At 45.6% G+C, this 15,211-nt stretch overlaps 1 protein-coding gene across 3 annotated transcripts in view; it reads left to right on the top strand.

Annotated features, from left to right (window-relative positions):
- Positions 1 to 15,211, top strand: part of ncanb (neurocan b) — an 83,433-nt gene that overhangs the window by 56,873 nt on the left and 11,349 nt on the right. For all 3 annotated transcript variants that reach the window (XM_035523354.2, XM_035523351.2, XM_035523353.2), the window contains one exon: positions 10,289 to 10,402. In XM_035523354.2, coding sequence (XP_035379247.2) covers positions 10,289 to 10,402 — 114 coding nt within the window. The remainder of the gene's footprint in view (positions 1 to 10,288; positions 10,403 to 15,211) is intronic.

Below are 15,211 nucleotides of genomic sequence, written 5' to 3'. Positions count from 1 at the left end.
TATATAACACAGGAGAGAACTGATTAATAACAATGTATAGCACAGGAGAGACCTTATCAATAACAGTGTATAACACAGAAGAGATCTGATGTATTAATAACAATACATAACACAGGAGAGAACTGATTAATAACAATATATAACACAGTAGAGATCTGATGTATTAATAACAATATATAACACAGGAGAGATCTGATGTATTAATAACAATATATAACACAGGAGAGAACTGATTAATAACAATATATAACACAGTAGAGATCTGATGTATTAATAACAATATATAACACAGGAGAGAACTGATTAATAACAATATATAACACAGTAGAGATCTGATGTATTAATAACAATATATAACACAGGAGAGAACTGATTAATAACAATATATAACACAGTAGAGATCTGATGTATTAATAACAATATATAACACAGGAGAGATCTGATGTATTAATAACAATATATAACACAGGAGAGAACTGATTAATAACAATGTATAACACAGGAGAGATCTGATGTATTAATAAGGTGTCGTTACCTTCGCCCGCTACCGCTGGTTTATTTTTTGTTGTATTTTGTGTTAAGGGGCATCGAGGTCTCATTGTCATAGACCTCATTATAGGTCTCACCACACAATCAATGCTCATGTTAACTAACAAAGGCCGAAGGGAGACTTGATCTGTCGGACTAGCGTGCATGCCAATAAATGCTGACATCTGTAGCTAACTGATTCACTTGCAAATCACATCTTACAAATTCAAATGCCTTTCTGGGGCATGATTGGTATTTATGGATTCAAATTACATTCTGTTCACATAACCACGTGTATGAATGTTGAGAGTCATTTCAGCTCTTCGGCTTAAATGTATTTTTTTTTTAGGGAGATTTGGATTTATTATTATTCCGGTATCACAGGCAGGTATCAAACATTCCTTTAGGAGATTTTGTAATTAGCTTTCGTCGGCTCTTAGTCAAACTTTCGTGAAGTGATTTTCTGCATGTGTAGTATTAATTACTGCTAATGGCCATGGGGTTCATTGCATATTATTGCAAACCCTTGACCAGATTATTAATGATTTAACACTTGGACATTCCAGCCGATCCATTCATGAAGGAGGAAGGACTGAATAATGATGAACAATATAGATTCAATGCCCTCACTTTCTTTCCTTTCTAGTGTATGCCGCATCATTTTGAAATGAATGCAGAATCAAGCAATATATTTTTCAAACACCAGTCATTTGGCAAGAGGTGTTGGGATCCCTGCATAACCAATACGGCTTGGCAGGTGAAACATCTATGAAGTGGGCTGAGAATGTCCAGACCCACCTGCTTGTCAGTCACAGGGACTAGACTAAGAGACGCATGGGGTTAGGGCTATAGCAGACAGACACTACTGCAGGGCGATGAGGAATGAGACTTAAATCTGGTACGGCTTCTTCCTCTAGTTGGTTTGTTACTTCACAGAGGAAGGGGTACATTAATCTGCAGTCACTATTTATCGAGCTAGGGTCAATGGATCAGCTTTGTTCGAGGGGAATCCGAATGAAGTCGCCAGAGCAATAAATGCAGACGCTGCACATCAGTTTTACGTAGCCTTCAGGGGATGAGAGGTGCTCGTGCACAGCTAATGTGCACCGGCATGGTGCGGGTCAGAGACAAAATCAGACAGGTTATTAGATAGCTTTGTTCATTTGGTTAACTGCGGTAGCCAAAGGCGAAGCGTTCGCCATTCTGAAGATACGGTGAAGACGTAGATGAGCAAAATCTCCTTCCTACTGCCTTCTCGGCCACCCTCTTTGCCCTTCCTTCTCCATTCAGACCCCAAGCGTGGGACATCACAACCTCCTTCACAGTTCTCCACTGCAGTATAATCTCAACTGCACACCCTGAACTTCTGGACTGGATCTTTTTTCAGAATCATCTCTCACCTCGTGCTCCTCGAGTAGTAACTTAATAATTGTTCTCCTGTGAATTGTGTGTTGCCACATATTTCAGTGTGGAGTCAGAAGACTCTCCCAGTAAGATCACCTTTAGCTCTCGTGGTGAGATAGAAACACCTTCGGCACCCTCGCCAGGAAACAAACAAATGCAAAAAGAAGAATATTTCTCAGCTTCTGTGCTTTCCCTGGCCTTCATCCAAGCTACAGCACTGTTTCTCTAACCCTGGTTTCTCACTTTTCGTTTTTGAAACTCCATTCCATCTCTGATTGTTGCTCTCTCAACCCCCCTGCTAGCTCATGCTTATAGGGCTCAGAGGTTGTATGGAAATCGCAGTGCAGTGCAGAGACGGGGTAAAACAGCCCTGTAGCACTCCAAACTTTTTCTTTGGGAAAATTCATTACATTGCCTTCAACAGAGTACCATATACTTTCTCCACCTTTAACCCCCTCCCCTCCCCCCCCACACACACATACACACTTTGCTGATTTCACATGCAGCCAAACTCACAAAACCCTCTGCAGAAACCAGGCTCATGTGCAAGCCAGAGTGCACGGAAGGAAGCAATCCCGGGTCGGGTTTGCACGGACAGTGTCTGGGCCCTAGATGAAGAACTGAAAATAGCATCCCATAGCGTTGTGACGTGTGCGCCGCCTGGCTTCTGTGCATTGACACCCGTACCCATAATCGAGTTTGAAAGATTCATGAAGGCGACCCTATTAATAACTCTGCGGCCCAACCCCTGGGCTTCCAGAGCTGTGGAGCGGGGAGCGTCTCTGCTGGGACTCTGTAGTGGAGAACCTCTGACCACTGCACTTTGGTGCTCTGTAGACAGACGCACTGCAGTGTGTCAGGTGATTGATAGCTACTCAGGCCACACGGGTCTTTATGAGAGGCTGCTCTTTCAGGGCCTCAGATGTACTCAGCACAGGTCATTCCTCACGTGTGTGCTCCCTGTCATGTTTAGAGTTTAGAGTCGTGATCATTGCTAGTTTGCAAATTTGCGCTTGAAGGGATGGAGCCTCCTGCAGCCAAACCCCTTCAGCTGTGTGACTGGGACACTATTTGCCATCAGGGTGCCGTCTAGATCATGTCTCCAAGTCTCCAGATAAACACAGTTTAAATGACAACCAGGGAGCACGGCCTTTTTCACCATAGGATGAAAATATGCTGATACACCCATCTCCATTTAAATGTGCCCTGTCATTCAAATGTGAAAGTCATGTACTAAACATGAGCCAATGCCTTCTGCTTAGATTGAGGTTTGCATAATGTATGTGGGATGTTTTTTTCAGATCTCAGAACAGGTGAACACAGTGTGTCCAGTGGTCAGCGTTGATCCCATCAGACACCATCTCATAGTCATTACAATGGCAGCAGGGTGCCATCAGTTATCCTACGTCTGCCTCGTCTGCCTCCCAGAGACACAGACAGCCACAGCCACAGAGAGCGTGATCTCAGCCCTTCCTGAGACCAAGGGGATGTGACAGAGCGAGAAGAAAGATCACTGAGCATTTACAGGCTCTACCCTCCAGAAAACCAACTCCAAAAAAAAAAATACACAGCTGCACAAGACTGGCACATTTTAACGGAGAAAGTTGGACCTTTTCCCAGCATCCAAAGCTCGGCAGGATAGGACCGAGGGAATAGTGTGTCTGACGTATGACCTGGATGTGGAATACTCCGGTACGCCGTCCAGATCTTTGTGCGGCCGTCATCCCGTAGAAGGATGGGAGGCAACATAAAGCCATGACACGCACTGTACACCTGTAGACAGTGTCAGTAATCCAGCGCCTGTCTCGGCAGCTGCTCATCGGCGCCGTGGTGGTGTGCGTGCGGGTTTCTGCGACCTGCACCGTGCTCCACTCCTAACGAATATCAAGCACTCCTCTCATAGTGAGTGAAAGAGTAAAAAAACAGAGGGATGCAGACAGACTCACTAAAGCCAAATAATGCCCTTAACCTGGATTATAAAAGGGCGAAAGCACCACGCAGCGCCGTGAAATCGTTCCTGTCCTGCTTTACATGACCCTCTCAGCTTAATCCATTTTTCCCCATCGTTGCAGCTATCGTAATTGATTTGGACAGAGGAAGCGAGGAGTGTTTTGACTTCCGCTTTCATAAGTATGCCATTAATAACAGGCGGTAGAGGAGCCTCCTCGGGAGACCTGCTCCACATTACCGGCCCAGTAGCGATTCAGTACCATCTGATAACTGATTTGAAGCACCCCTCAGAATGAAGGCAGGCAGTGATTAGCCTTCTAATGGCTGAGGTGTGATGGGTTCTAGGGGGGCTTTTTCCTCCTTCTCAATAATCAGCAGAAATATTGCACACCTGCGCTTTCCTGTCTGGTACCTCCTGCTTGCTCTCCCAGCCTCTGAGGTCTCCTGTGGAGATGAGATTTCCACCAGCCCCCCAACCAACTACCATGGCTCCCAGCCGGTGCTGCTTAGGCGTCTGCAACAGTAATTAGAAATCGTGTGGAAGATTATGGTTTATGAAATTTAAATGAATGAACATTGTAAATAGATGAACACATTATAATAAAAAATGTTAAGCTATATTTGATACCAGTTTAGTAGCTAGTTGCAGTCTGCACTAGGAGCTGTCAGCGGTGAAATAGATTTTCTGTGCATTTTGAGGGGGTTTTTTTCTGAGTGCTATTTATGTTCAGTTTGTTCCTGAAATTACTCCAGATCCTGCTGCGTTAATGTCTCTTTCTTTAGCTTCATTCCTACCTCTCCCCTCTCCCCCCAACACACACACGGTTCTGTAGCAGTGTTGAGAGCCGGAGGGCTTGACCTCACCACACCACACAGAGGACAGCCAGCCTGACAGAGCCGAGGAGCAGCACTATGAAGTGTTGTGACAAGTCTGCTCATTAGACTCTGCAGTGCGCCACGAGTTGTTGCACTAGGCCCGTCCACAGCCTGGGTCTGTCGAGCTTCATCTAACCTACAGCGTGCGAACGCACCAGTTCTGCACACAGCCATGTACTCACCCAGCAGAGTAGGATATCTTTTAAAGCGCAGTTTCATCTCGCAATGTTTCAGACACACCGAGATTATATTTTGTCAGGTTTTCTGTGATTCGGCGTGAGCAAATAGAGGGAAACCTATGTGGAGTATGTAGGCATTTTAAGGGGAAAAGACATCTAGACATTAGAGGAATTCCTACAAATTTACTGCAACAAAATTCTTGTTGGTGCTATAGATACATCAAAGTCTTAAAGGTTAGCCCATGTACATAGCCTTTTCCCACTGAGAGTCCACATAAATCTCAGCGCTGTCAATAACTGACTGGCTTCTATTGATCAGACATGGGCATGTGGTTCTGAACATTAAGTGATATTAGTCTTTGGTTGTGCCAGAATCCTTCACCTTCCTCCAGCTCTTTAAACTGGAGACATGCCAAAGCCATATTGATGCTCACGAATGTTTGGTCATTTTCATCGTATTCCTTGTGCCGGTCGGCGGGTGGCTATACAGATCTCTGCTGCTAGGACCACATTTGTGGCTTTTTCACTCTCAGTTCACCTCTTGGCCAGCGTGGTGGGACGTGGCCCCCTCGCTCGCGTTCCCCAGGCTCCGCTAAACCTGTTTGATCTCATAAAGCAGCGGTGTTTACTGACATGGGTTCCTTCCTCAGTGCGTCGTGTTATGCGTCTGAGCTCCGAGGCCAGCAGCAGCAGGCTGGGGTAGGGAGCTCCGGAAAATCACCTGGTTGTGTATGTTTAACTCTTCATCCTGCCGTGGAAGCTTATTTATTGCCTCTGGTTCGCTGGGGAACGTTCGGAGCTGGGATTCATTTGCCAGCATTTGTTTTGAGCAAGGCGAAGCCTGAGAGGAATGGAAACGTCTCTCACACTCAGGCACAAATGTTTATCCCTTCATTTCCCTCCCCCACAGCTCCCTTCCCACGACAGTCCCACTCCCGGCTACAATCCATAAAACACTTCGCAGTGAAACAGCTGTCCTGAGCCTGCCGACGCAATTACGCCGAAGACGGTGCGCAGCAGTGGCTCACGCTCGTCACCGCCGAAAGACCTCAATTTATCCTTCAAATGTCGAACAGTAAGAGAAAGCAATGTGGCAGAACTCACTGAATTGCAGGACACTGTCAGAACGCCATCGATACTGACGACGGTAGTCTCAGCCCTCAGAGGAAGCGTTGGTATGTCTGTGGCACTCTAGACAACTCTTTGTGGATGAGGCACTATTAGAGAGATGAAGCCAGAGCAGTGGCCAGTCCAGCTGCTCCAGGGCAGGATTGCTCAGCTTCATGCCAAAGGACCCCCGTCCAGGGGGTCATTATGGATTATAGTTTTTGATTAAGCATATTATGAATAAGGTTCTATGACAGTGAAGATTTGCGCTGTTGCTGACTGAGTCATTATGAGTGCCCTGTGTCTAAACTTTATGCAGATAGCACAAGTATTCAGGTTTCGAGAGTAAACACTGTCATTTCACGTTTTGAGTTCAATAATGAAAGTTTATAAAGAGAATATAAATGCTCAGATGAAAAGCAGAATCTTAAATCTAAAACTTCACTTGCAAAGTGCATTTACATCCCAAGAGGGTTTTTTTTTTTTTTTAGCTGGGGCACATCAAATCAGCGCTGGGTCCTAAAGGCAGACTCTATTGTCCTTTTTTAAGATGGAGGCATTTTGATGGCTCTTAATGTCTGTGCGAGAGTGCTGACAGCCATGGGGAGACAGGGGCATGGAGGAGCCCCAGACAGCGGACGCACCATGTGCACACTCTGTCTGCTGCTGTCACAAACGTTTACATTTTTAATCATTAACGTTTGAACCTGCCAGCAGTGGATGATGGAATATCATCCAAGGGAACTTTCTGTACGCTTTCACTGAAAGTCCTTGGCCGCTGTATTGATCTATTTTTTCCCTTTTATTTTAGGTCGTTATTAGATTTCACCACGTGGACTCTGGGCCCAGAGGAAAGCCTGCACGGATCCACAGCCGTGAAATTGTTGATTGCATTTGAGGTCTCATTTATTAGAGCTGGGGTGGGGGGTGGGGGGGGGCTGTTTACATTTTATTTGGCCCCTCGTTTACAAATGCCTTGGCAGCCAGCGAAATTGAAAGCATAAATCTGACCAGTCTAAAATGACCCCCACCCCCCTCGGGCCCCCAGGTCTACGCAAGACATTGAAGAGTGTAGCCCTGCATGAAGAGTCGATGCCAGGCCGATGACCTCTCAGACATGCTTGAGTGGACAAAGCAGCCTAGGCAGAGTGCCGCCTTATGCAGGGTCTGGAGGTGTTTGCAGCCTATGCACTGGCCCAGTTCACCTGCTGATGCACGGGCCACTCCCAGGCTATCCTAGGGAGCTGGCCAATAGTGCCATCACCCTGTAGGACCATCTGTCCTGCTCAGGTCCTGCCTGCACACTCCTGCTCAGGACAGCTGCAAGCTTTGCCAGAGAATTGAAGCACTCAAAAAGGTGAATTATGTGTTAGATTAATATAAGAAGTATTTTTATTGTCATGTCCATAGAGTTTTCCTGGTTTGTGATTATACATGGGACATGGACAACAATTACAATGTGACCAACAGTAAAGCAGGGCAATAGTCAATAGTTAATAGGGATATTAATTAGTAAACAGTACAAATATACATTAAATATTAATGGGCAACAGATAATAAACAGTGCAAATGGGTCATTTAAGTCAAAGTTAAATAAATGAAGGCAGTTCAGTCTTTAAAGTGACACTGTAGTTAGGGTTAGGGTTTAATGGTGAGTTCAGGAAAAAAGGCATGTCAAGAATCCTAATGGTTTGGAGGTCAGAATTGTCGTTTGTGCTGATGCTACTGGCCTGGACACTCACAAGATGGCAGCAGTGTGAACAGGTCCTGGCTGAGGTGTGTGAGACCCCTGGTGACCCTGTTCACCCTCCTCCTGGAGTGTTTCCTAAAGACATCGTTGATGTGCTGGGCAGAAGTCTCCCCTCTCCAGGTGGCTGATGGAGCATCAGATCATGACCCTGCAGTTAAGAACTGTTTTCCGCAGTGGCTCTGTGAAAGCTGCAGATGCTTCTAGCAGACTAGCAAACTCTGCTTAGTCTGCTTAAAAAGTGGCTGCACTAATGTGCCTTTCTCGCTAGGGAAGTAGGCTTTGTGGACCAGATGAGGCAAGTCCCATTTTGAGGTAGGAACCCTCCAACCTGCTGATAATGAGCTATCCTCTTTTTCCTGAAGCTAGAAACTGTTTTGGGTTTTTGGTTTTGGTTTTGTCAACACAGAGGGCTCGGCTGTGATCCCTCCACCAGACTGCGAACATTTTGAGCTCTAGGAGCTAATTCCTTCTGTTGGGATATTGGCTCGCAGAGCGGCAATGTTGCTGGAAAATGTGGTGACATATTTGTGGCTGTGTGTAGCCTCGTTGGGGCTGTGTGTAGCCTCGTTGGGGCTGTGTGTAGCCTCACTGCCACAGGAGGCAGTGGAGCATGCTGGTCAGAGGAACCCCGGCCCTGCTGGACTTTTCCAACGCCAGTGTACTGCCAGAGGTTCCCTGGGAAGCCCAGAATTCACTTGCAGAGTTTGATGATAAGCCTCGGTGTGCAATTATGATTAAACATAATATTGTGTATAGTGACATACCCATATCTGAAAATCATAGTTGTTAGATCATAGTATGAAGACTGGTCAGGTCACACAGCAGTTAGCAGAGACCTGCAGATTGACTGTGTAATCCCTCCTCTGTGATCCATGGACAGCCCGTGTAGACATGCTAAACCTCTCCCTGCGTGAAATCATTGGGCTCTTTGACTCTGTGATGTCTTGTGCCGCTGCAGGGGGAGGTCTGCTTTCATCCCAGCACGTTTCTCTACACGGTTAAAAAAAACTCATTAGTCCAGCCATAGGAGATTAAAACTTAAGGCAGCGAGGAGATACGATCCAGTTTCCACCACTCCCTCCTACCCGCAGCCCCGAGATGCCTCCACGTGGTGTGTACACCAGCTGTGCCCTAATTGATTTTGTCCTGCGGCATGAGATCAGCAAGAAAAGCGTGGTTACATCCAAGCAGACCTTTGAACCCGTGCGCGCGCGCGCGTGTGTGTGTGTGTGTGTGTGTGTGTGTGTGTGTGTGTCTATGCTTGTTCGTGTATGTGTTTGTATGTATCTGCACTTGGGGACATGTATTCATATGTGTGTATGCTTCGACTTATGCGACCTCTTTGTGTGTGTGTGCGTGTGTGTGTGTGTGTGTGCGTGTGTGCGTGCATGTGTGTGTGTGTGTGTGTGCGTGTGTGTGTGTGTGTGTGTGTGCGTGTGTGCGCACGCGTGTGTGTGTCTATGCATGTTTGTGTATGTGTTTATATGTATCTGCACTTGTGGACATGCATTCATATGTGTGTATGCTTCGACTTATGCAACTATATGTGTGTGTGTGGAAAATGATGAGACCCCAGTGGTCCTTCTGTGTTGGAGCAGTGTGCACCTCAGGCTTTTACAGAATATATATTTTTAGGTGTACCATATGTTGTATTAGCAAATTCCAATAAGTGCCATCAGTCATTTGCTCTGCTGGTCCTCAGACTGCCCCGTTTATGGGTTTAATGAACCTAATTAATCCTACCATCTCCATTGGTTAAGTATCACACAATAGTAGATATACTGATTTATGATAAATGAAGGAGACAGCCTAAGTGCTCTAAAGTGTGAGGCTTCCTGAAGCAAATACATGAGCTGGTACTCTGTTACTCCTTGTCATATTACAGGTAGTCATGTTGGCATTGGTCCAGTCTCTGCCTGAGCAGAGTGGCAAGCAAACCACAAAGTGCTACTGTAACGTTAGCTGCTGAAAGTTATTACAGCAAGCACAAGGCATTAAGCCTTGTTAGAGCGTAGCTTAATGTAAAGTCTTCTGGGAAATCACAGATGTGCCTCGTTTTTTTTTTACTGAGAATTACCAGAAATCCGTAATACATTTCTTTCCTCCGTGTGATTGCCTGACGTCATGTCTACAGATAGTGGTGCAAGGTCATTCTTTTACAAGTTCACACTAGTTCCACTAATAATTTCACACAGATGCTTTATGACTTCTAGAATTTTCTTCCTCTGTAGCTCAGCTATGTATATATTTTAACAGTGACCAAATCTGTTTATTTCTGTCAAAATAAATAAAAAGTGCAAAATGATGAAGGAGTGTCCAAAGAAGACACTGTGGTTGTGTTGTTCATGCAGGCTGAGGGTGGGTGTGGGTGGGATTCCATTCAGCACAGCTAACAGTAATTGCCCTGCCATTTGAGAAGCATAACCGTGTGATTTCCTGACCTGGAGAATTGAACAAGCTTGAAAGCTTCTCTTCTCTTGCTTTGTCCACTCAGACATCGATGAATGTCAGTCAAATCCATGCCAGAACGGTGGCACCTGCATCGATGAAGTCAACTCCTTTGTCTGCCTGTGTCTACCCAGCTATGGTGGAGCCAAATGTGAGAAAGGTAACTGTCCATCAATCTCTCTTACACACCCATGCACCCAAAGGTTCGCAAACAAGGTTATGTTCATCTGATATAGAAAATACAGAATATATACTTATTAGGCTGCTATAGTTCTTCCACTACAAGGTTTCAGTGGCCTATTGCTTATTGGAGTTGTAACTTCCAGTGTTCCAATGTCCAAAACAACTACACTTATTATTTGTCCTAATGCTTTTAAGTATATTTCTGAACATGTCAAACTGGGCCAAAAAGTTGGACTTGACCTGCTTTAGTTAGAAAACATCTGGTATGCAGTTTCTGCAGAAGCTCTGCTAAGGCCATTTGCTCTGAGTGGAAGTCAGATTGCTGTAGTCCTCTAATGTAAAGGTGTAAAGGACCACACCAGATGTTGGCTGACTCGATGAATGTCGATTTGTAGCTGCACTATAACAAATATGTTACTGCATGTTTCATCTCTATGTGAAATCCACTGAAATCTTCTGGCAGCTTATTCCATTATTGGAAATGTTCTCCTGTGACCCTACAGCCAAGCATTGAGGTCTCAGCCAATTTGATGATCAGTCGCCTGTTGAGGGCAAGAGAGGGACAGAGAACTAGATAAGGGGAAAGAGAGAGAGAGAGAGAGAGAGAGAGAGAGAGAGAGAGAGAGAGAGGGAGGGAGAGAGGGAGAGAGGGAGAGGGAGATGAAGAACGAGAGCAAAGGTAAGAAAGGAACAATGAACTGATCTGGAGTGACGCATACCCACCCCCTAGTCAGGCACCCACGCAGCTCACACAGTCACACACACACACACAGAGAACACACACAGAGAACACACACAGAGAACACACACGGAGAACACACACAGAAAACATACACAGAGAACACACATGGAGAACACACACCGAAAATATATACAAAGAACATACACAGAGAACACAGACAGGGAACATTCACAGAGAATATACACAGAGAGGACACAAACAGAGAATATTCACAGAGAATATACACAGAGAATGCACACCAACACCACACACAGAGAACACACACTGACAACACACACAGAGAACGCACAACGAAAACACACACAGAACGCACCCCAGAAACACACATAGAGAACACACACCAAGAACACACACCGAAAAGATACACATAGAACATACACAGAGAAAACACATGGAGGACACACACACAGACAACACACAGAGAACACACACAGAGAAACACAGAGAACACACAGAGAGCACACAGAGAGCACACAGAGAACACATACAGAGAACACAGAGAACACATACAGAGAACACACAGAGAACACACACAGAGAACACACACAGAGAACACATACAGAGAATACACAGAGAGCACACAGAGAGCACACAGAGAGCACACAGAGAACACACAGAGAACACACACAGAGAACACACATGGAGTAGAGGAGGAGGAAGTCCTCCTGCCTCCTACACACACATGCTTTATTTCTGTAAGGTGGAGCAGAATGGAGCCTGCTGAGTGGCGGGCCAGAGTAGGCCCTCAGCTGCCCCCCTCCACCTACCGCCCACCAGACGTGCCCCACCCGCCCACCTCCCCTCAACGTCCGTGATAAAGCTGTGGAAGAGAAGCAGCAGACCTGTTTGTACAATGTACAGCCTTGATTTAGACTTTCAGTATCCAAATGCATGTATTGTTATGTCCCAAAGCATTTAGTGTTTAATTCCTGTTTCCTCATAATACAGCAAAGTACTTTCACAGATCTCATCACAGCTGTTTATACATAAACATTTCTGTATAAATGTACTGTGATTGGTAAAGCCACAAATGTTCTAATTAAAATGAAATTCCTGTTATTGCTAAATTGCTAATTGATCATGAGATCAGTCGTGACCTAACTGCTGAGCCCACAGTTCTTGGGTAGAACCATAGCGCAGTGTTTGATTTTGAATGCAGACAGAGTAGCATATTTGAATTAAAGCTGTAGAGTAACAAATCGTCTGTGGCTCTGCGTGATCTGTGTTAAATACACAGTGATCAAAGAAGCGCCTGTTCCAGGGACAGGTTGATATGTTCAGTCCTTCACTCGTCTCCTTTGTAATATGAGTCAAAGCTTGCCTGGTGTCAGCCACATGGCAGCAGACCTTTGAAGCTTTGCCTCCTTCAACAAGACCTTCCAGTTTCCATGGAGACCAGAGTCAATAAGTTTTCCCCTTTGCCAAACTTGTCAAGTGACCGCGAGTGTGCTAGAAGGCTCACTCGTGCCCAGCTGCCAGCTCAGGTGTAACGTTGCACTAATTACAGAACTGTGGGAAACTGCGTTTTGCCCTCGCAGCTGTACAGGCCCTCACACTCCCTCCCACCAGAGATGAGCTGTGACCCCATGATCTCACGTGATCTCATGCATTTAAAAACCCGCTCAGAGTGGTCCAAATTTTCTTAAATTCTTTTGTATGAGGAAAATTGATCCATGGGGTTTTAGTGTGTCTGATTGTTCACGGGCAACATCCTCACTGTTCTTCTTGAAATCAATCTCCCTCTCTCTCTCCCTCTCTCTCTCTCCCTCTCTCTTTCGCTCTCTCGATCTCTCTCTGCCTCTCTCTGCCTCTCTCTGCCTATCTGTTTTTAAAATTTATTTATTTTAAAGTAAACAGCCAGAAGGAGAAATCTTTTCACCCTTTTGACTCAAAAGCTTTTGGCTCCCTGCTGTGCATACTTTAGCGTACCATCTCCTCTAGCAGCTTAAAGAGCACCTGGCCCTTCCTGTCCAGCTGGGGCGAGTGATAACCGCCAGCTCCTCCCAGCCAGGCTAATCGCCACAGCTTGAGTTGGATGTGTTCAGAACGGAGCAGAAAGGCGAGACAGAGCGTGGAGTCTCCTGCAGATGCTCCTTGAGGAGTGAGGCGTTCACATACTGAATGAGACTCAGGACACTGTAGTTAATTGATCCCACGACTATCAGACTAATGTGTTTTAAAGCTGCTTGTGTCAGAGGACGAGACGCAGGGGCGTTTGTTAATTTTATGTCTCTCGCTTTCTCTCTCTTGTGTGCTGCGCATATATAATTGCACATCAAATAACACATAACCAGGACCCTGGACCTAGTCTGTGTATAAAAGGTTTACTCTGGTAATATAATCTCAACAGAAAAAAAAAATATTTCAAGTAAGATGTGGCCTGACCTGTGGTGGTGGCTTGATAGTGAATGATCTCATATTCATAACTGCAAGGTCACAGGATCAAATCTATTCATGTTCCTGAAATATCAGACCCCCACAGGGTATAGTTATAGAGGTCTTCCATTTGGTCACTGTACCCATTAGCAAGGCCTGTCTTCAGATTATAATTTTAAAAAATGAACATTTCAGATCAGGGTTTGGTCAGATAGAACTATTCCTTAGTATTTCTTTACAGAGGTTTCGTTGCTGTGTTCTACCCCCAATAACAAATCCTGAAGGGCTTAAAACCCCCAAATGATTACACCCAAAGTAAAGCTTTCCTCTAAGAGTCAATTTGTGTGGTGGAGGTTTATTTGTCTGGCCCTGTGCCGAAGTGTCTGATGTTTGTTGACTTTCAACTTAGCAGGAATTTCAGTGCTATGGTCAAGTGCATTTGCAGAGCAGTTTGTTGACACATTACACATTAGCCAGTGCAACTGTGGCTCACTGAATTTTAAATGAGGTTATGTAGTGACCTATCCTCCTGAGAGAATAAAAACACTTCACTACTTACAGTGCTAATGCCTTATCAGCACACCCAGTGATTGCATCCTGGGGCTTCCAGTTTCATCAAATTACTTGGAAGACCATTTGTTGTTAATTAAAATTGATTGTATCTAACATGTTTCTGGGGCTTTGTCATGAAGCACTGAGTGGCAGTATCCCTGTACCTACCAGCATGCATCGCCTTTGTCAGAGCGGATTTCTTTAAGGAACAGTTGATTGAGTGACAGATAAATGGGGACGTAGGAGTGGAGGCTGTCCGAGTAATAGGCTCTGAGCTGAGCAGAGGCCCAGACTTGCTACTAGCTGAGACAGACAGGGGAGATGGAGCTCCAGAACTCAAAACAAATTCCCATCCTCTGGGGTAATTAGATACCATTGGCACTAATGAAGATATCTTAATTGTAATAACACATCCAGAGGCGGACATGGTAGGGGTCTCTAAGTAGAAGCGGCTTGTGTGAGTGGGCTGTTGGCATGCTAACCACTGTTTTATCGCTCGTCCACAGCATCCTGCATGTGTAGGTTTTGTTTCCACATGTTTTACAGCAGCGAAATCTTTTCCCCCCTAACTGAGTCTGTGGGCAATGAGTACTGTGAAGTTGCACCAAAAGCTTCCCGTCTGCATTCTGGAGCTTTATCTTCACCGAGTTCGCTCGGGGGAAAAATTCACCTCTTACCAGAGCCACCGCTGCCAAGCTTTCTACTGGTGGCACCCAATCAAGGTTGAGTTCCAGCAAAAATTGACTGTTGATGGGAAAGTGGGAGTGTATGTGTGTGTGTGTGTGTGTGTGTGTGTGTGTGTGTGCGGGGGTGGGTACTGCAGAGAGCTGTGTTTGGCTGTCAGACCAGCAGCTGGGGGAGGAGGGACCCTGGAACCTGAGCTGGCAACAGAAACGTGATCTTCACAGTCAAGCAGCGTCAGGCGGCGTGTTGGTGTGAGTGCTACTATCTGACCTATTCTGCCTGCACTGCATGATTTGGGAAACTACTCCAAGATCTGCGTTGCAGCACCGAATGCCCCCGGCACTGCACCACTACCACCAGCAACCCCACCCTACTCTCGACTCCGTATTCAGGCTGGCTAACGCTGAGCTCTGAGCCCAGACCCCCTGTAAT

This window comes from Electrophorus electricus, chromosome 26 (genome assembly GCF_041902795.1).
Source record: "Electrophorus electricus isolate QZ-2024a chromosome 26, ASM4190279v1, whole genome shotgun sequence".
Classification (NCBI taxonomy): domain Eukaryota; kingdom Metazoa; phylum Chordata; class Actinopteri; order Gymnotiformes; family Gymnotidae; genus Electrophorus; species Electrophorus electricus.
Note: the sequence above shows the minus strand (reverse complement) of the source record. Positions and strands in the feature narration are given on the sequence as shown.